This window comes from Crocuta crocuta, unplaced genomic scaffold (assembly GCF_008692635.1).
Source record: "Crocuta crocuta isolate KB4526 unplaced genomic scaffold, BGI_CrCroc_1.0 scaffold99, whole genome shotgun sequence".
Taxonomy (NCBI): domain Eukaryota; kingdom Metazoa; phylum Chordata; class Mammalia; order Carnivora; family Hyaenidae; genus Crocuta; species Crocuta crocuta.
The window spans coordinates 1,267,807-1,289,793 of record NW_027551560.1 but is presented as its reverse complement, the minus strand read 5'-3'; the positions used below and the strand labels follow the sequence as shown (position 1 = coordinate 1,289,793).

The 21,987-nt window shown below is 43.6% G+C and overlaps 1 protein-coding gene across 1 annotated transcript in view; it reads left to right on the top strand.

The window, feature by feature from the left end:
- The window catches only part of FRMD3 (FERM domain containing 3), a 299,629-nt gene that overhangs the window by 187,628 nt on the left and 90,014 nt on the right, over window positions 1–21,987 (top strand). Inside the window, exons 5-6 of the mRNA XM_077749548.1 lie at window positions 4,761–4,858; window positions 11,371–11,494. Of these exons, the coding sequence (XP_077605674.1) occupies window positions 4,761–4,858; window positions 11,371–11,494 (222 nt within the window). The remainder of the gene's footprint in view (window positions 1–4,760; window positions 4,859–11,370; window positions 11,495–21,987) is intronic.

Below are 21,987 nucleotides of genomic sequence, written 5' to 3'. Positions count from 1 at the left end.
AGAAAACACAAAAAAAAAAAAAAAAAAAGGCATTCATCCTGGCTTCTCGGTGCCCATGATGTAACTAGAAGGATCAAATCGAATACTATGCTGGGCATTATTTAGTCGGGTGCCACAGTGGCTCACTTTTGTCATTTGTTTTTTATAATTTTGTCTGGAGGATAAAAATTGAATATGTGTCATGATATAAGGTTGGATCTTTTGTTGAGAAAAGTCCCATTTGAAAGTAGAAGAATACAAAGTGTTAGTTAACAACTCCAGTAAAATTCCTCTTGATTAAATTTGCTAGCATTTCCCTGCATTAGACTGAATAGCTTAGGTATGAATAGTGGAAGATTGTGAACATCTTTAGGTCTCCAAAGGAAACTAAGACAATGCCCAGTCCTTGCACAGATAGAAATGGGCTTTTCTTAGTCAATACAATTCTTAGAATTCAAAATGAATCTAAAAACTGTGGAATGCCCCCGGCACTTATGGTTTAAATTCTATCTTGAAAGAGGTTAGTTTTTCTTTTGATCTAAAGTTTAGTTTTTTTAATGTTTGTTTATTTTTGAGAGAGAGGGAGAGATAGAATGAGGGAGGGGGAGAGAGAGAGGGACACGCAGAATCTGAAGCAGGCTCCAGGCTCTGAGCTGTCAGTGCAGAGCCGGACACGGGGTTCAAACTCACAAACCATGAGATGGTGACCTGAGTGAAAGTCAGACGCTTAACTGACTGAGTCAGCCAGGAGCCCCAGACTAATCTAAAGTTTTAGAAGAATTTGCTACGTGAGAAGTTAAAATCACATTCATGACCATGCTTGGGGGTCAAGAAACATTGACCCCAAGGCAGGTTGGAAAGAGTCAGACCACAAATACTCATTAAAAAAAGGACATTTGAGATCATTTTTATTCTTGATTTATCTTTCCATTTACACAATCCTCTTTCAGTCCTTTAGATTTCTGGGGCTTTATAAATGCTGTATACAATTTGAATGTAATCAAAGTGTGTTGATTTTAATATTTTTACAAATAAGAACCATTTTTAAGTTCTTGTTAGAGAAGCAGTATCATGAATGATGGCACAAGAAATGTTTGCTCCAGAGCTTCTTGTGCTTTTTTTTTTTTTTTTTTGCTTTATCTTTTCATACAGGAGTGATACTAAAAGGAGATGCAATATTATTTTTTTGGTGGCTATTATATTAAAAAATGAATATCTGATCCTGAAGCTATTTGTGAGGCTCAGCGGATTATGTTGAACCCATAATAATCTATGATTATCTCTAAAGATCACTGATATGAGCAAGGACCCAAGCTCAGATGTGTGAAAGCAGATTTTCTTTTCTCTGCAAGCTTCCATCAAACTTGATTTTGAGTTATGAGAAGAGAACTCAAGCCCCCTTAGTCATCAGTCCATAGTTATTTGAAACTATTTTTCACTACTAAACTCAACAAAAATGGAAAGGGATTCTTTTTGTTCAATGTGTAACATTTAACAGGTAGACAAGAAACTTCATGGTATTTGGCCTGGTAGTTTACAGTCTTTAAGATCATACTTGTGTGACCTTGGTAGTCTGAATGGTCTATGGCTGAGGTCTTCCAAGTGAGGTCCCCAGACCAGCAACAGCAGCATCTGAGAATCTGGTCCCCATTCCAGACCTGGGACGGGGCTCAGCAATCTGCATTTTCATGACCCATCCAGGCAGTTCTCAAGCATGTCAAAATTTGAGAACTACTCTAAGGCAAATGGATTCTCAAAAGCATTAGTTTCTTCTGGAAGGTATTACCATGTACCTCAGCAGGGTTAGTGTGTTCACGAAGTGTGCATGATCTAATTCCAGAACATTCTTATCACCCCAGTAGGAAACCAGTACCCTTCCAGTTATTTCCTATTTCCCCTCCTTGCAACCCCCTCTCAGGCAGCCATTCATTGACTACCTGTCTCTCCAGATGTCCCTATTTTCGACATTTCATACAAATGGCCTTTTATGTCTGGCTTCTTTTCACATAGCTTCATGTTGTCCAGGCCCATCCATGCCGTAGCATGTAGCCATACTTCATTCCTCTGGACGGCTGAACGATATTCCATCGCATGGATATGCCTTTATTTTATCCAGTCATCAGTTGATGGGCATTTGGGTTTTTCTACTTTGTAGCTATTAGGAATAATGCTGCTATGAACATTTGTGTCCACGTTTTTGTGAGGACCCGGGTTCTGATTTAATAGGTAGAGTCCATAGCTTGGTAGTTTATTTTTATTTTATTTTTTAGAGACTGTGAACCAGGAGAGGGACAGAGGGAGAGAGAGACTCTTAAGCAGTCTCCATACTGAGTGTGAAGACTGATGTGGGGCTCAATCCCACAACCCTATGATCATGACTGGAGCTGAAATCAAGAGTTGGATGCTCAACCAGCTGAGCCGCTCAGGTGCCCCACAGCTTGGTAGTTTTTAAAAGCTACCCCAGGTGGTTCTAATGTGCAGTCAGCTCTGAGAACCACTGGATTAGAACCTGATTACTCAAAGTGCAGTCCGTGGGCCTGCAGCCCAGCCTCACCAGGAAGCTTCTTAGAAACATGGACTCTTAGGGTCCCTGGGTGGCTCACTTAAGCATCTGACTTCAGTTCAGTTACGATCTCACTGGTCCTGAGTTCAGGCCCCACATCAGGCTCTGTGCTGACAGCTCATAGCCTGGAGCCTGCTTCAGATTCTGTGTCCCTCACTCTCTGCCCCTCCCCCACTCATGCACGTGCGCTCACTCGCGCTTGCTCTCTCTCAAAAATAAACATTAAGGGGCGCCTGGGTGGCTTAGTCGGTTAAGCATCCGACTTTCGCTTAGGTCATGGTCTCGCGGTTCGTGGGTTTGAGCCCCGCATCGGGCTCTGTGCTGACTGCCAGCTCAGAGCCTGGAGCCTGTTTCAGTCTATGACTCCCTCTCTCTCTGACCCTCCCCTGCTCACGCTGTCTCTCTCTCTCTCCTAGAAATAAATAAAACATTTAAAAAAAAATTAAAAATTTTGTTAATTTAAAAATTTAAAGAAATATGGACTCTGATCCCCACCCTGATCTAATGAATTACAATCCACATTCTGCCAGGATTTCTGGGTAACTCACATGCTCACAGAAGTGTGAGAGGCACTCTTGTAGGGAGCGGTCTGGGTCCTTGCCTACCAAGTGTGATGCTGTTTCTCTGACACAATACGTACCAAACTCTGGGCCAGAAATGTGTTCAGGACTCCCTTTGTCCCCTGCAAACAATTCTGTACAACGTTGAGGGCAAGAGTGTCACTTGAGCTTCTACAGTGTCCCCAGTGCCTAGCGCAGTGTACAGCATGTAGCAGGTACGGGATAAAGACTCATCAGACAACAACACTGGTGAGCCTCTGAACACTTCGGTGTGTCTGGGGTGCTCTAGGTGATCCAGTGGCCAGAGCTGGGGAGCTCCAGGGCTCGGGGGCTGTGTGATCTTAGCACCTTAGTCACGCTCTCTGATCTGCGTTGTGTACATGGCTCACACACCGGGTAATGATCAGATCCTCGGAGCCCTGGAAGTGGTGACTGGGACCAGTTGAGTGGTGCCCCCACCTGGTTCCAAGAACCTGGTATAAAAAAAAAGTCTCTGAGAGTTAAGTGAAAATAAACAAAGAATCTGCACACATCTGCAGAGTCACTTTAGTCAGAAACAATAGACCCCAAGCCTAAGCCTGGAAGGAAAGAATCCTCGTGGCTAAGAAATAGGAGGCAATCTAAAGGGGGGTTGGTCAGCATGGAGAACAAAAGGGACAGTGACAAGGCGAGCCTGAGCCAGGGGTTGCAGACCTTCCTGTCCCCTCTCCCCTGGCTGAATCGGGCCTGTGCATGCTCTCTGTTTGGCACGACAGTGTTTTAAAAAACAGAATTTGTTGCAACATTTCAAATTCAAAGGATTTCATTTTTAAACCTGTCTCTTTGAGTTTCTGGAAAAGCTGGCCCACTTCTCTGTGCTGCGTCTGACCCGGCCCGGGAGCCGCGTTCTCCACTCTGCCTCCCGGAGCCCCGACGCTAGCCCCCTGCACTCGTCACCGGCTTTGCCTGGCTCTTGTGGCCACCTGGGTCCCTGGAGAGGGGGACGGGGCGCCGAACAGAAGGGCAGTTCTCCTTGTGAAATAATTGGCTTTCTGGCCTCCTAACCAAGTCCTTTTGAGATTGATGAATGTGAGTCTGTCTGCCCCTGAGACTCGTCTCTGGATATGAACTGAATCCATTTCCTGATTCTCTGTTTCACAGGGAGTGTGGGCAACGTGGACCTGAGGTGGGCTGGGTGTCCCCCTTCCTTCCAGGAACCGTGGCTGCTGGGCTTGTGGCTTTCTTCTCTTCTCGTGTCTTTTTAAAAAATTTAATTAGATAATTAACTAGAGAGAGAGAGACAGAGACAGACGGAGGGGCAGAGAAAGAGCGCGCGAGAGAATTCCAAGCAGGCTTCGCGCTGTCAGCATAGAGCCAAATGTGGGTCTCAAACTCCCAAATTGTGAGATCATGACCTGAGCCGAAAACCAGAGTCAGAATCTTCGCTGTCTGACAACCCAGGCGCCCCGCTCAGGTCTTTCTAAAAGGGGCCAGCCACCCAAGTTTGGAAGCTGCCACAGTCCCTTCAGATTTCCGGAATCCAGCGGGCCCCTCATTTCGCCCTGCTTGGCGTCCATGGGGCTCCGGTGGCCCGGCTGCACAAAGCATGAACAATCTTTCCGCTTTTTCCCCGGCCTTGGCCCCAACATAGGGTGACTCTTTCTTGTTCTGCATTACAGGTATCTTTTGTACCTGCAAATTAAAAGGGATATTTTCCACGGTCGACTGCTCTGCTCCTTTTCAGATGCTGCCTACCTGGGTGCCTGTATCGTTCAAGGTAAGCGTGGCTGTAGCCGCCCATCCCCGTGAAGGGATGCGGGGTGCTCTATGCTCTGAGTTCTGACCATCAGGTGTAGTGCCTAATGGGTGTCATGAGGAGGAAATGTCCAGGGAGGGAAATGTCAAAGTATATATATAAATTATATTTATTCTTTAGAACTACTTTTTAAAATAATTAAAAATATATTTGTATATAAATTACAAACTTATACACACGGGGTGCCTGGGTGGCTCAGTCAGTTAAGCATCTGACTGTTCATCTCAGGTCTTTTGTTTAAATGTTATTAACTTTTTAAATGTTTATTTATGTTTGAGAGAGAGAGAGAGAGATACAGAATCTGAAGCAGCTCCGGGCTCATGTAGCATCGTGAGGAAAGCACTGGACTCACGGTCTGTCAGACTCGGGTCCAGCCTCCCTTCCCGTCTGCTGGCTCTTTCACCGTAGACAAATTATTTCCGCGCTCTCAGCGTGTATTCAGTGGGGTGACATACTTCCTTCTCCACTGTGTGACGATGTCATGAGGCTTACTTTCAGGGTTGAACAAGGGTGGCTCCCGGACCCAAGCAAAGGATGGCTCTGGTGTTCTGCTCCCCTGGGCCAGTGGGAGGCAGCTGGCAGCAGCAAGTCCCGTTTGGAGGGACCCAGGTGATTCAGCCATTAGCTGTGTGAATGCTAATGATATGCTTATGAGAGAAGGGAAGGAGGAGGAAGGGGGAAGGAGAAGGGAAGGGGCAAAGGGAAGAGGGGCAGTTGTCAAGTGAGCATGTCCTGTTTATAAAGGATCTAGAATAACAAAGGAGCTTCTGATGGGTCCTAAGCAGATGGTGACAGCCGTCTGCCTGTTACAATTCCAAGCTTCACTCAGAGCTTCAGAGGGACACCCGTCGTTCCCCTGGGGTTCCACTGTCACCCACCATGGTCCCTGTGGGGTGCTCTGTGCTGTGAAATGGTTCCTTGGGCTCTGTTTCCGGTGTGTGTGGGGGTGCTTCCTGAGAATTCTGAAGAGCGTGTCTGTGTTGCTTTCCCCTTCCCTGGGGTCCACCTGGTGCTGCAGAACACATTTTGGCAGAGGTATTGAAACCCCGTGGAGCTATTCAAGTTGAAGTCAGAACTACAGTGATAGGGTGATGCCTCATACTCCCTCTATCTGCCCCAAGGTGGAATATGTGTTTCCCCAAACCACCTCTCTTCCAGCAGAGCTGAGGGATGTGAGAACCCATCCGCCTCCTCCTTTCCTGTGAGATTGAAAATTCCTGGTTAGGGGGCACTGTCCTCCGTAAGGGAAGAGCGGATCAATACTAATCCAAGCAACAGACCAGCACCCGAGCATTTCAGAACACATTTAGGCATTAGTGAGTCACGGTCAAGTCTCTAAGGACAGGCTCAATATGGATCTGTAACGGGAAACTCGCCATTCTATTTTGTGTTTGAAATAAAGCCACTGAGTCTCCCTCCAGTCAGTCAGGGCCCTCGGCGCTATTACCCCCGGCCACACGCACAGATGCTTTGGAGAAATAGAGCTGGAAATGGGCCGGCAGGCCTCGAAAGGGCCCTTTAAGCTCTAAGTTACAGCAGCGTCCATGGGCCATTTGTAACAAACCCAGTAAAAGCTGGATTCGTGAACTTCTCTGGTGGTTGGGGTGATGTTTCAGCAGCTCTAGAGATCATTACAAACGCTGGTAGAGATTGGGACCTGCTTACGCTTACAGAGAGAGAGTGGGAACGTGGAGGAAAGGATTAGAAAGTGGGAGGCCATGTGACTGTTCGTTGGCTTCTTACTTGCTAACGTCTGCAGGAGCGTGTTTGAAGCTTCAGAATATTCTCAGGTATATAAAAAACAGGCGGCACCCAGAGTGTTGCTGGTTGTACATACTGAACACAGTGAGCATATCCAAGACATGCAATGCATTTGCTTTCATAATACGAACTGCAGGGGGTGCCTGGATGGCTCAGTTGGTTAAGCGTCCGACTTCAGCTCAGGTCATGATCTCACGGTTCATGGGTTTGAGCCCTGCATTGGGCTCTGTGCTGACAGCTCAGAGCCTGGAGCCCGTTTCAGATTCTGTGTCTCCCTCTCTCTGTGTCCCTCCCCTGCTCACGCTGTCTCTGTCTCTCTCTCAGAAATAAACAAAACATTAAAACAACAACAAAAACCCTATAATACAAACTGCAGAACAAATACACAAAAACCCCAGGGATCTATTTATATCTTTTCTTGGTAAAAATAGTGTCTCTCCTGTTCCTTCTGCAGAACAGCAACATGGTGGGATTGTCGTTTTGATTGCCTCTGCCTGATGTGTTCTAGAGTTTCAGAACTGAATTCAAACTCAGTTCAAATATCACTTCCTCTGAGGAGTCTTCCTGGGCCATGAAAGCAGCCTCTCTCCTGCGCAGCGTTCTGTCTCATACCCCTGTTTGGTGGTCTTTAAGCATTTCTTTTTTTTTTTTTTTTTAATGTTTTATTTATTTCTAGGAGAGAGAGAGAGAGACAGCATGAGCAGGGGAGGGTCAGAGAGAGAGGGAGTCACAGACTCTGAAACAGGCTCCAGGCTCTGAGCTGGCAGTCAGCAGAGAGCCCGACACGGGGCTCGAACCCACGAACCGCGAGATCATGACCTAAGCGAAAGTCGGATGCTTAACCGACTAAGCCACCCAGGCGCCCCTAAGCATTTCTAACTGAATTTATGTTGTTGCGTTGGTTTTGGAACTTCTTAGGCATTCCGTCTATGTAGAATCTAAGTTCCGTGGAAGTAGTATCCTGTGTCTGGCACACAGGAAGTTCTCCAGCAGTGACATTAAGCGAACGAGGGCACTTGCCTAAATTGCACTGATGTAGCCTTTATTTCTCTATTTGAGAAAGAGCAGTTGGTAACCTACCTCATTTGCTTATTTGTTTGTGTGTTCTCTGAATGTTTACTGAGCAGCTGCTAGATGACAGGCAGTACCATACAAAGTCCCTGGTTGGGAGGGAGGAGTAGGGTGGACAGACTGGTAAAGGCCAGTGTGATGTGTTAATGGCTCAACAGAGGAATGCCCAGGTTCCTGCTATGACCTCAGGAGGGCTCCTGACCCAGTGAGGTGCTCAGGGAAGGCTCCTGACAGAGTTGACCCTGGAGCTGTAACATCCTGTGTCTCATGTTCTTTTGGAATGAGTCCTCTCCAAACCCGGGGAAACGCATTACCTGGCTTGCCCTTTTGACTTACTAATGTCACCCGATCGCATTCATCCTTTTGCTTCAACTCTTTGGATTTTTCTGACAGTTAAATTCCCTTAGACAGGCACTAGGGCCTGTTTCAAATCACAAGGCATCCGATGTGCGTTTGCCACAACTTTGCCTTTGTTCACCCAACTCCTGTTGGTATGGAGAACAAAGTTGGAATAGTTACAAGTCCTGAATTATTTATGAACTACCTTTTGTTTCAGGTGAAGTCAGAGTTAAAGACAGGCTTTAAGGGATAAGAAAGCAGGGCATGTGATGCGGGAGGCATTGACATTTGCCTTGTTAGCAACCTAGTGCAGGTTCCATGTCATTTCTTCTTTTAGTTTTCTGGTGTTTTCCAAGCTACTTATTTGTAGTGTTTAGCAGTACAAGTCCATTTCATCTCACAAGTTTTCCTGGAAAGAGATCCTTCCCCCACTCCCTGCCAAACAACACCCTCCCTCACCAACCACCATGTAAACTGACATTTGCATCGAGTATGACCCAGTTTTCTACTGGTGGATCATTCCCTATGAAAAATGGAGACATTGGGTTATACCATCTCCTAGGTCCATAGCTGACTCACAGGGTGATATGTATGTGTAGGTGTGGAGGTGTGGGTATAGGAGTGTTATACGTGTAACTCAGGTTGATTTAATCATCAGTTGATGCCTAATTCTCTTCACTGGTCCCGTTGGGTCCACCAGTTGATTAATTGATTGATTTCCCATTTCATCATTCTCCATTTCCATTCCTAAAGGCAATAGTTCGGTTCATATAGATCTTTGACTTTGCATACATCCTTATAAATGATTATATTGTGTGGTTTGTATACATGTTTAAGTGTTGTAAATTAGATGGGGCTGTAAAACTCATTTTAATCCTTTTATGCCCAAAACACTTTTTGGGGGATCTATTCAGGTTGCTGGGTATTCATCTATTTTGTTGCTTTTAATTGTTATAGAGTATCCACTAGGGGACATTGCTTGTGTTTTATTAATTGCTCTCACCAACAACAAGTATCCAAGTTGCCTTTGAAACCTTTCTTGTACCCAAGAGTTTTTCTAGAATATATGCCTAGAAGCGGGATTAGTGGGTGAGTTTTGACTCACTATTCCTAGCTTGCTCTTTAGAAGAGCCACATGCATCAGGGATCCTCCAAAAGTATACGAGTATTTCCATTACCTCACATCTCTGCTGACGCATAGAATCCTCCGACTTCCTAAACTTTTTGCCAATCTTATAGGTATCCAGTGATGTTTTGGTTTCCATAGTTCTGATTACTGATGAGTTTGAGCCTCTCTTCCTATATTCATCCTTTGGGTTTCCCATTCTGTTCCTTGATCATTTTCCTACTAGTCTTCCTGCCCACTTTCTTAGTGATTGGTAGGGATTTCTTTATTCTAGATATCCGCCCTTGGCAGTTTGGGATTTTGCAAATATATCCTTTTGGTTTTGTCCTGTATCTACTATTCTGAGTATGACTACCTGTGACAAACAGAAGTATTTTGATTTTAATATGATCTTGTAGCAAGATTCTCAGAGAGTCTTGACACCGAGGCTCTTCTTTCCAGGAAGCAACTTTATTTTTTCCAGCACCACTCGGTTGGGTTCGTACCCAAAGAACTGATCCCTGAACGCCACATGGCATAATTTTTTATATATGTTTTACTTTGTCCTCCGTATATGGTAACACACAAACATGCATGATTAAGTGGTCTCCTGTTACAAGGTCGTGAGGGATGTCGTCACATAGGCATATAGCCAGATTGCCTTGAGTTTTTTTTTTTTTTTTTTTCTCCTCTTTCCTTAGGGAGAGGACCCCACCACAATCCAATTAATCAATTGCCCTCTTAGGGTTGATGGTATTTTGGATCTTATTTTATTTATTTAAAATTTAAAAAAAATTTTAAGTTTCTTCATTTTGAGAGAGACAGAGCAAGTGAGGGGAAGGGCAGAGACAGAGCGGGGGTTGAGAGAGAGAATCCCAAGTAGACTCTTCACTGTCAGCACAGAGCCCAATGCAGGGCTCAAACCCACCAAACACAAGACCAATACCAGGGCCAAAAACAAGAGTTGGATGCTGAACCGACTGAACCACCCAGGTGCCCCTGGATCTTATTTTAAAAGTCCTTCCCCCTGTAAGATATACATTTGAGGTAGTTGCAAGAACTCTGTAATTTGAATTCTATTAAGAAGCTTTAAAGAGCTTTGCTTTCCTCCCAGTTTTGTCCTTCTGTAGTCATTAGATGATTCAACAGTGAAGGGACAGTAGATACAAATTACAGAGTTGGATGTGATTTTGCAGATGTGCTCAAGGCATATTGATTCTTATCTACTACAAAGTCCTGTTAGTGATCAAGCTCTTCTAATACAACTTTCCCTCCATCTTTTAATCTTTTTGGGGCCATTTTTGCCTGAGACACTTGCCCCTTTTGGCTCATTTTCCTTAGCAAGCTTGTACGATCCGTAAAATGCATCCCCTCTGCCAGAGGATCCCCTTTGCCGCTCCAGGCTGTGGTTGATGTGCATCCCGGGTCCATCCTTTCCTAGACCCTCTAGGAGCTCAGAGATGTGCCAGCACTTCTTTTTGCCCTTAAAGACCCTCTGGGGGTACTCTCTATTAGAATCCAGTGACAGCCTTCATCTGGCACGCTTGCCTATGATTTGATTTATATTCTTCAATCTGAGGAGAATTCCATTTATTTTTAAGTGCAGTCTTCTTGGGTGCCTTCATGTTGTGACTTTTTTTTCCTTGGATGCACCACACTTGCACAAATCTCAGAGTGGGACAGCTCCAGCCAGAGAATATACAGACTCAGAAAATTAGCTATGAAAGGAACCTTGGGGGACATCCAGTGTTTCCAGTTACTATTCTGGGGGACATTTGCAGTTACTGGGGGGCATCTGTGGTGATCACAGTGACTAGGTGTACCGCTAACACTTGGTACCTGAAGGATAGGGGTGATAAATGTCCTATCTGCCTTGGAAGGTCTGAAGCAATAAATAATTGTTTAGGTCCCCAAAATGCCCATAGTTCCCTATTGGGGAAAAAACTATTTAAATTCCTTTATTATACAGATGAAGAAAATGAGACCCGGATAGGACAGCAAATGTCCAAGCTCCTACAGCTAGATCTGAGCTAGAATATGGGCTTCTAGACACACAGGCTTTGGTGGTCCCATGGACACAAATAGATTTTGTTGGGTGAGCTATTCCCAGCTCTTCATTTGGGTGGCAGGAGCTATCCCACAAGTCCCCTACCCTTGTTTTAAATCTTTCTCTCTCTTTATTTCTTACTGGTTACAGCTGAGCTCGGTGATTACGATCCTGATGAGCATCCTGAGAATTACGTCAGTGAGTTTGAGATTTTCCCCAAGCAGTCCCAGAAGCTGGAAAGAAAAATAGTGGATATCCATAAAAACGAATTCAGGTAATAGGGGTAGGCATTTGGAAGAATGATAGAGACAAGAATGTGGAAATCGTGTTGTGAAAGAAGAATATTGATGACGTACGGGGTGGACGGTTTCCAGCAGCAGAGTGATCTTTCTGGGCACCATCAAGATCCTCTGTCAATAACCATCTCAACAGTGTGGGGTCCCCTGGGTGGCTGTTTATGAACCATCAGTAGTCATTAGAGCCCTGTATTTTCCTATGGGTTTTAACCACCCTGAGTTTCTGTAAGTGAAATCTAGGGTATGGAATGATCTTTTCTGTTTTGAATTTTGCATTGCCTTGTCCTCTTCTGCGTCCATTGCTGGAGGCTTTGACTTCCAGGTAGGGTGAAATCCATCGATGAGATTTCCTTTGCGGAGCTTTCAAGAAGACAGCCTCAGCGTCTGCTCTATTCCTGGTCTCTGGTGCTCCAGGTTGATTGTGATTACTAACTACAGAGTAGTGATGACGGGAGTAGCGGAGTCGCACACAGGATTCGCTGTGTACCAGGCACTGTTCTGAGTACTTATGCCTAGTGACTTACTTAACCTTGACAATGACATAGCAGATAGGTGCCATGGTAGTTTCCATTTCACACATGAGGGAACTGAGGCACGGAGAGATGAAACACTTTACCCAAGCTAGCAAGTGGCAGAGTCCAGATCTGAATCCAGGCAGCCTGATGCCAGACTGTGTGCTTTAATCCTTGGGATGCTTCCGCCCCGCATGGGCTACCAGGTATGACTTGAGCGTGGGGAGGAATCCTTGCCATCTTAGAATCAAGTAACTCAGGTGCTCTGGTGTGTAACTAGGATTTAGATCTGTGCAAATCACAGAAAAACTCACTCTGATAATAATCATGGGCTTTGCTCTGACAAGTATGGGTGAAGACCTGCAAGAACAGAGATACTGCCATCTTATGGACTTCCAGTAANCACCAGATTAGGAATTCTTAATAAGTAACTGTCCCTTGCGTGGGAGTGCTCAAATTCCCTACTTTAGGCAGGCACTCCCCCTTCTGGAGAGTCTGAGGAGAGTATGTGTATGGGCATTAAAAGTGGCAGGTATTTCAGCTTTGAAAGATGACCTTTGTTCTTAACAGACAGAGATTATTAGACATCAAAAAATTGTACTGATTTCAGAAAGCAACATATCATCTCTGTGTAACTTGAGAGTATTGTCTCCTAATGAAAAGCTTTGTTGAAAATATAGGACACTGACTACTCTTTACATTTGGGGCATGAGAATGCTAGAGTCAAAATAAAGTTCTGATATTCTAGCTGAGGAGTTTGTGGACCAGCAGCATCTGGGCAGCACAGGGCGAGAACCTCTGGGTGAAGGAGTCCCATCTACTGTGTGGATTGGTGGGAAATAGGAATCAAAAGGTCTGCTGTGACCAGAATTTGCAGGAGCTCAAGTGCCCGGAACATATGATATTAGTAAACATTTATTGAGCATTACTAGATGTCAAAACACTGTGCGAAGAGTGTTACATGTGTCTGCTCAGCCCTCCTAAACTCTACAAGGGAGGTGCTATTGTTTCCATTTCGAGGTGAAAATGGCACAACATTGAGTGGATAAAGGACTTGCCCTGTTAGCAGCGAAGTCAGAACTTGAACCTTGCTCTTATTTGACACCAACACGCTCTTCTTCACTGTGCTGAGCAGTCCTAAGCCAATCAGATAGTGCTGTTGGTGTTCCACAGTGATCACCATGGCAGTGGTGCCAGAGGATGGAGACTGTGGACAGAAGGACCAGTTCATTATTTCTGCTCTCCAGACAAGAGACACGATGGACCTGGAACAGAATAGGAAGAGAGAAAATTGAAAGAAGAGAGTTTTGAGCAAGCACACATTAAGACTCGGTGACCTACTGGATTTTGTGAGTAAATGAGTGAATCAAAGAAGATTCCAGATTGCTTTTTATAATCAACTGTAGATTGGACCTTGTGCCAACACTTGACTTTGTTGAGAACCCTGCAAGGAGTCGTCATGCACCATAAGAAGAGAGGGGGTCATTGATCAGCCATGATTTATAGATCTTGGAAGTCAATGCCATGGGCTTGATCAAAGCTGCTATTCTGAAGCAGTACACATTTATAACATCCAGAAAGCCCTTGTGAAAAAGTCAATGTTGTATGTTGAAGGATGAAATAGCCGGAAGTAATGTGACATTGCATAGAGAGGTTTAGAGGGTAATTTCAAGTTGCTATGAATTTTTGCTCATCCTCAAGTAGTTGTGCATTTCCTTCTGCATCAGTGCAGCAGAGAGAGATTATAGGTTTGGACGGGAAGATAAGAAGAGCAGAATAAGCTGACAATGCAGAGGGTGAGAGGCTTTCTAGAACTCGTTGGAAGCCTGCCATAGAGACTGAGGTTATTTTGGGGGTTCAGTGAGCCCTTTGCACACAGGTTTTGCAAGTGTTGATTTTCTGGTGTGGGGAATTGGACCTTTGGTTGGATCACTTTTCAAACCCAGTAGTGTCAGGAGAGAGTTGGAGAGGGAAGACGACCATACAAGACTGTGCCAGGGTGTTACCCTCCAAGGTTATCACAGCACTCATAACCCTCTCACACAGCAAAGGGATAATGTGCGATCACAGAAACTTTCTGAGAAGATTTAGCTGTTTGAGTTTGAGGGACCCCCAAAACTGAGAGGATTGTTGGGGTTTGAGGGACCCCAAAACTAACCTCTTGCTTCCTACACAAAGTTCAGCGGAAATAGTGACGACGATTTACAGTGAGATAAATGTACTCACCTGTGGGTGTTCACAATCTTCTGCCTTTTTACATGATTGGAATCGTTCTCCTCATGTGCTCTCTGAGGAAAGGACAGAAGCTATGATTCTTAGGAGAGAATTAACCAGGGAGGAAAAAGAAAACCACTGTCTCCGGGAGGCTACATACTGCTTTAATTTGGAATGAAGATGGCATGATAGACAGCCATGAATAAAAGAGTTCTTTAGGGGGCAGAAAGAGAGGGACTCCTTGGAATGTTGAGGTGCTTGAAAATAAAAGACCAAGGGTATAGTAGTAAGAATTTTTATTGACTTAGATTCCTTTAGATGTTAAGAGATTTGTGAATGAAGATTGAAACTTATGGCTGGGTCAATTTTGCTTCCTTAAATGTGCCATCTGAACAGGGGGTTAGGTAGGGAGGTCACAGTTTTGCAAATATACCAACATAGTTATTGATCATCTCTATATTAGTCACAATAAACTAGATTTTGATCAGGGAACAACTCCAAAAGCTATGTGTTTAGAATGAGAGAAGCTTATTGTTCAGCTCGGTATTTGTCAGATGTCAGCTAAGGGTCTCTGTTCACCATTGTCACTCAAGGCCCTTATAGGCTTGAATTTGCCAGTTGTTGAGCCAAAGGGAAAAGAGTTCTAGAAGGTCTTCCTTCAGCTTGGAAGTGATACATGTCACTTACACTTAACTGTTGTGGCCATAACTAGTCACATGGTCCTACCTAATGGCAAGGAAGGTGCAAACTGAAAATAGCTGGCAAACAACTCTTTGTTCTTTAATATAATCTGTTGTCAAATTGGCTTACATACAATACCCAGTGCTCATCCCAACAAGTGCCCTCCTCAATGCCTACCACCCACTTTCCCCTCACCCCACACCCGCCATCAACCCTCAGTTTGTTCTCTGTATTTAAGAGTCTCTTATGGTTTGCCTGCCTCCCTCTCTATTTGTAACTATTTTTTGCAAACAACTCTTTTTTTTTTTTTTACAAATAGTTTATTGTCAAGTTGGTTTCCATATAACACCCGGTGCTCATCCCAACAAGTGCCCTCCTCCATGCCCGTCTCCCCCTTCCCCCGCACACCCATGAGTCCTCAGTTTGTTCTCAGCATTCAAGAGTCTCTCATGGTTTGCCTCTCTCCCTTTCCCCCACCATTTTTCCCCTTCTTCTCCCCCATGGTCCTTTGTTAAGTTCCTCCCAATCCTCCTATACGTGCAAACATATGATCTTTGTCCTTTTCTGCCTGACTTATTTCGCTCGGCTTGACACCCTCAAGGTCCATCCATGTTGCTACACATGGCCAGATTTCATTCTTTCTCATTGCCATGTAGTATTCCATTGTATAGATAAACCACACAACTCTTAATGGCCTTTGTAATCTCATTAGCTAATAAGATTTTAAAATTAGCCTTTTATTTAATTTAAAAACTTTATTTTTTAGATTCACAGCAAAATTGAGTGGAATGTATGGAGATACCCCTATTCTCCCCGCATAGCCTCTCCCATTATCCATATCCCCACCAGAGCGGTGTCTTTGTTGCAATTGATCAACGTACTCTGAGACATCATGATCACCCACAACCTGTAGTTTGCCTTGGGGTTCACTCTGGGTATTGTACATTCCATGGACAGTAGTGTAATGACACGTATCCACCATTAGAGTATCATGCAGAATGGTTTCACTGCCCTGGAAACTCTCCGTGCTCTGCCTTGTTCATCTCTCCCTCCCCCACAGCCACTGGCAGACTCTGATGTTTTTAGTGGCTCCATAGCTTTGCCTTTGCCAGAACATCATGTCGTTGGAATCATACAGTGTGTAGCCTTTTCAGATTATCTTCTTTCACTTAGCAATATGCATTCAAAGTCCCTCCGTGTGTTTTCACCCATAGCTCATTTCTTGCTGAATAATATTCTATTGTTCGTATGTCCGACAATAATTTATCCACTCACCTACTGAAGGACATTTTGGATGCTTCCAAGCTTTGGCAATTATGGATAAGGATGCTATAAACAGTCATGTGTAGGGTTTTTGTGTGGGCATAAATTTCCAACCCCTTTGGTAAATACTAAGGAACACGATTGCAGGATTGTATGGTGAGGGTATGTTTAGTTTTGAAAGAAATCACCAAACAGTCTTCCAAAGTGGCTACATTCCTACCAGCAATGAATGAGAGTTTCTATTGGTCCCCATACTTCCTCACAGGCATTTGGTGTTTTCAGCGTTCTTGATTTTGGCCATTCTAATAGGTGTGCAGTGAATGTTTTATTCAAAGAGATTTTATACAGGCATCATTGGGCTGCCTAATAACCTGTAAACTAGAGGATGTGGGGATATGTGATTCACATTATTGAATAGAGATTAGGGCTAAAACCCACTGAGGCTGAATGATTCTTCTAGATCAGGGATAGATAAATTTTTTGGCTTTCTGGATCTTTGTTACAGCCACTTAGCTATGATTTTGTAGAGCAGAAAAGACCGAAACAATACATAAATTAGTGGGCTAGGATTCAGTAAAACTTGATTGACGAAACAGATGGTGGGCCAGATTTGACCCACGGGTGTTAGTTGTGGACTCCTGTTCTAAACACATGATAGAGCAGGTCTGGGATCAATTTCTGCTTCACTGTCCTGCCTCTGTAGATAATTTTAAGATAAAAGCCGTATTTGGCTTTAAGACTATGTAGAAGAAAAAATTTCTTGTCATTTACAGATTTCATTTGAGTGTGGTATGCAGAGATGAGGTCCTAACACTGGGGCTGCTTAGCACTACGGTTAGTCTTCCTTCTAGAGCCCTCTGGTGGCTGGAAGAAGCTGTAGCCACAATCCCCAGGGGTGTGACGATTCTGTTATTTTTGCCAGTCTTGGTTACTGTTTTCCACAGCTTTAATCATGGGGGTTAGAAGGGAATGGAATACCCATTCCATTAGTCCTGAGGGTTGAAGATTAAGAATATGATTGATTTCACTATCAGAAACCCTTTGAGGCTTCTCTAGAGGGTTTCCTAGGCTTTCTACTCAGCTAGTTCTCTCAATACCAGTTTATCAGGTTTCTCATTAGAGGCAAAGACATTTGGATTAGCTTCAGGCACAGGTCATCAGCTTTCAAATATTCAAAAGTCTCACTTGGTGGTGAAGTGGTTTTGATGAAGTACATTCCCTGTCCGTAAAAAGCAGAGAAATCATCCAATTAGCTATCATCATAATGATCTGATGCAGCGAGGCTTGTTCTGGAAGCAATAATGACACTGAGTGTATTCCGTACAGAGTCATTATCTTTTTATTTTTCAAAATTCACATTCTCTGTAAATCATGTGCTTCCTGGCAAGGATTTATGGTGTCAAAAAATGTCTAGTCTTCTGGAAGTGACCTGCAATGATAAATACCCTCTACCTGTGCTTCTGATGAACAGATCAAAAGAGCTCCCTTAGGAAATGTTTTTTGTGCAGCTTGGGGAAGAGTATTTATTATAGAAAAGGAAATGGGAAAGCTCAGATTACTGTAAAACTTCTAATCTTTCTTGAGCTGTGCTTTCTTCCATCTCTACTACCCCCTTCCTGTGCCCTTTATTTTCTCAAGTATCTCATTGTAAAGCCCTAGAATATTTTTCTCTGATAGATCATCAAATCCATTTCCATTCTCTGTTGTTATTTGGTGTAAGAATTGGAAGAAGGAATTATTTGGTGTCAAATGTTTCTCCTGTAAAAACTGAATCCTTGTATTATGTGGCTTAGAATCGGGGACATTTCTAGGGAGGGATAGGCCACGGGCAAATCATGTATGTGTCATGTATGCACCCAAGCCACCAATGTTTTTATACAGGTGAAATCTGGCTACAGTGACTTGAAATGTGAAAGAGCAAAGTCACCAAAGTGCAACATGGCTTTGAAGAAGGAGAGAAGGATAGTATTGACAGCTTGAATCAGCCATGACTTAATGTATTCTTTGATCACCCCAACATGTGACATGTAAATTATGCATAGTCAAAGGCTTTTTGAACTTTAGATGAGCTTATAACATCCTGCCATCCCTCTGTCCATCCACATACCCATCCATAATTCATCAATGCATCTATCTGTCCATCCAAACACCCATTCATGACTCATCCATACGTCTGTTTGTTCATCTGTTGATGCAACAAGTACTTATTGTGTTGCAAGGCAGCTCTGTGTTAGGAACTGTGGATGTGTTGCATGACCTAGCCCACGGTCTTCAACTGCTTCACCACCAAGCTGGAATCCCCTTCATCATCTATACTCTCCCGTAACCTCATGTTTTGAAAGATTTTTATCTAAAAAACCATACTCACAAAGTAAAAATTAACTTGCTGCATAATTTTATTGGTCCTACACAGCTACAACTACCACCTGAATATCTTGAATATCAAGAAGCCACTAGCCAAAAGCCAAAAACTTGACACCCGGTTATTGCACCTCTGGGACTCTTAGAGCCCAAAGCAGGGGTTATAAAATGACAGTAGTTGAATTATGCTCTGACTCAGATGTATGGTCTTTGGGCCAAATTCAGCTTTAAAAATGGCATCAGTTGCCATAAAACCCCAGCTTGACTTGCACCTAGGAGATGTGGTAAGGCCAGGCTTTCCCCTACGCAGCAGTGCTCAGCCAGAGCTAGGAAGCAGTGCTCTGTGGGAGACTCATTTGCTCTCCAAATTGCCACCATCCCTGGTTGGCCCATTCACCTTTTCCCTCTGTTGGTGTTGAGTTTGAGACCATCTTCTTGTACCAATAAGAAAAGAGATGCCTAAAAAATTAATTTATCCAAGGACCTACAGATAAGAAGCAATAGCCCTTGACCTGAAACCTGAGTTTTCCTGTACATCTTCCTAAGTGGCTGCTCTCCTGGGAGCCTGTACTTGCCTGGCCCCTGGGCATTACCACGTCTCCCTCATAGCATGGCGGTTACCCAAATGAGTAGTGTTCTGTCTAACACTCTCATGGGAATGGTTCCCAGTGGTCCCCAAGGAGTTCACAAGAGCTCATGTTCCTCTAAGTAAACAACTAGAAATGACAAACTGGGGACTCTCAATCCTAGTTAGAATGTAGAAAACATGAGTCATTGATCTCTCCCCAACACCAAGATAACACTGCAAGCTACATAGGCTACAGAATCCTATTTCTGAAACCAATCTGAGAGAAAAGAAACCTAAATACTAAAATCCAGAATGTCCTTCCTGGGACAGTGGAGACCTGCACTTGCTTTCACTTCTGATGGTGTCCGGGGGAGGGGGGAAAAGGAGGAATATGAATATGCCTTAGGTGGGGTCAAGGGGAGCTAACTGAACCCTTAACAAGCCTTTGATGGCCACGGTGGGCTTACTTAACTCATTGGGACCACAAAGACTCCAGCTACAGAGTGAGTTGCACTTTCCCACCACTGTTTAGCCCTAGGCCTTCACCAAGTAAAGAAGAAAGAAGTTAGACAGGATTGGAGAGGTGAGTGAAACCCCTCCAAGACACTGTGGATCTTCAGCCAGGGTAGGGTAGTTTTAGCCAACAGCAGGGAAATGACCACAGGGAGGTCCTTCTGAAGGGCAGAGGGCCAGCGATGGAACTAGAGAGCAAAGGAGACTCTTTGAAGCTCAAAAAATTGACAGCAATGCTATAAAGCATAGAGAACTTTCTGGAGTTTAATGGGTGCTAAGATCTCAAGTCCTGCTGAAGCTTGAGAAGCCAGTGGTGAGTAAAATCTAAAGTTTTCAACCAAGTTACAGCCAAGCCTAGCCTAACTTATCTTGAGAATTCTACTTTGCTGAGTTTAATTCTGCATCTCAAAGACCCAAATGGATCAGGTGAAACCAAATCCACCTCTTCCTGCCAACCGCGCTCCAAGCAATCCAGGTCCTGCTGGCAAGACCCACACCTCATTTATTAACATACATGAATGATTTGCACAATTAATGTGTATGAATAATCTGCACTCATTCTTAGGATGCTGTATATTTTTGTAGTCTATGTAATGGTATGCTAAAGAGAGATCAATAAGAGAGTGTCCCTTTTGGCAAAAAAGAACACCAGTAGGCAGAAGGGAGATACATAGCTAAATACACAATTACTCAACCTCACCTAATTTATTAGAAAAGCATATTTTTAGAGAATTGGTAACTTTTAAAGAATTCAGCTAGTCACTGGTCTTTCATTTAAACGNGTATGCTAAAGAAAGATCAATAAGAGAGTGTCCCTTTTGGCAAAAAAGAACACCAGTAGGCAGAAGGGAGATACATAGCTAAATACACAATTACTCAACCTCACCTAATTTATTAGAAAAGCATATTTTTAGAGAATTGGTAACTTAAAGAATTCAGCTAGTCACTGGTCTTTCATTTAAACATCTCATTAGAGGCACTATTAATCTTAGTAGAACAGTTTCTGATATAAGATTCAAAGGATAGAAAATCATTATTTTCCATTACCAAACAGAGTTTTTGCCAGAAACAAACGTCCAGAGGGTTATCTGAGCGGGTATAAAAAAGTGTGTTTAATTGGTCTTAGTGTCTTCCTGAAAACCTGATCATTCACTGGTTTCTTTTTCAGTGAGTCAGGGAGACTCAGTTTCCAGTGCCATCGGGGTCTCCATGTTTCCTCCACGGGTTTGAACCCTTTTATACTCTGAGCACTTGCAGATAGCCTTTCTCTGTGTCTGGCTTTTATAGATAAGGTCTTTTCAGTGCTTAGCTGTTGGAGATCTGCAATCAAACCCAAGGCAAACAATGCCAATTTGAGGACTTTTATTTTAAAGAGGGGTCTTGGCTTTGCTGTGAATATCTTGACATGCTTCCTGACATTTCCCTCAGCCTCATGATTCTGTTTTCAGTCATGTGCAGTGCCAGCGGGGGAACTCATACTGTTAGAGGGTGAGGAGAGGCCGTACTCTGTGCCGGGCATTAGTCTACTGGCTTTTAATCCGTCAACCTCATACTCTGTACACCAAATCTTCAAGGTGTTGGCATTATTTTTATCTTCGTTTTATGGAATCAAAGAAAGACAGCTTTGGTTGTTTTCTACTCCTGTGTTCACTTGCTACCTTAAGAATTCAGCAGACTTTTTCTGTACTAGGCACTTAATAAATACGTAATAAATAAGTATCAGGCACCTGAGATGGATTGACTCATCACTGAGAAGATGCAATGTTTAGATTTTGAAAAAGGCTTTTTAAATAAGAATTGATAGAAACCATGTCATTTTCTTTGCTCTGTAATGGCATGATCGCATTGTGTTGGTAGTGATGGTGGTGAAGGCACTGAGCAGTGCTTTGGAACCAGGCAGACCTGGGTTTGAACTTCACTTGGGCGCTTACCTACTAGTTGAGGAACCTTGAGCAAGTTACTTTTCCTTTTTGAATGACAGAAACGATGATAAGAGTATCTCCTTTATGAGTGCTAAGTGACTATATATATATTGTTTGACAACATAAATGATTATATGTTGCCCGGAACAATAGAGTTAGTAAAAGGTAGCCCTGAATGCCTGTATAGATCCATTATATTCCTAATCAATTCTGTTTTGTTCTTTTAGACTGAATGATATTTTTTTCAATAACTCTTCTGTTAAAAGGGCAGGAATTNAGTAGCTGAGGGGCGCCTGGATGACTCAGTTGGTTAAACATCTCCCTTCAACTCAGGTCATGATCTCATGGTTCATGAGTTTGAGCCCTCATAAGGCTCTGTGATGACTGCCCAGAGCCTGGAGCCTGTTTCGGATTCTGTGTCTCCATCTCTGTCTGTC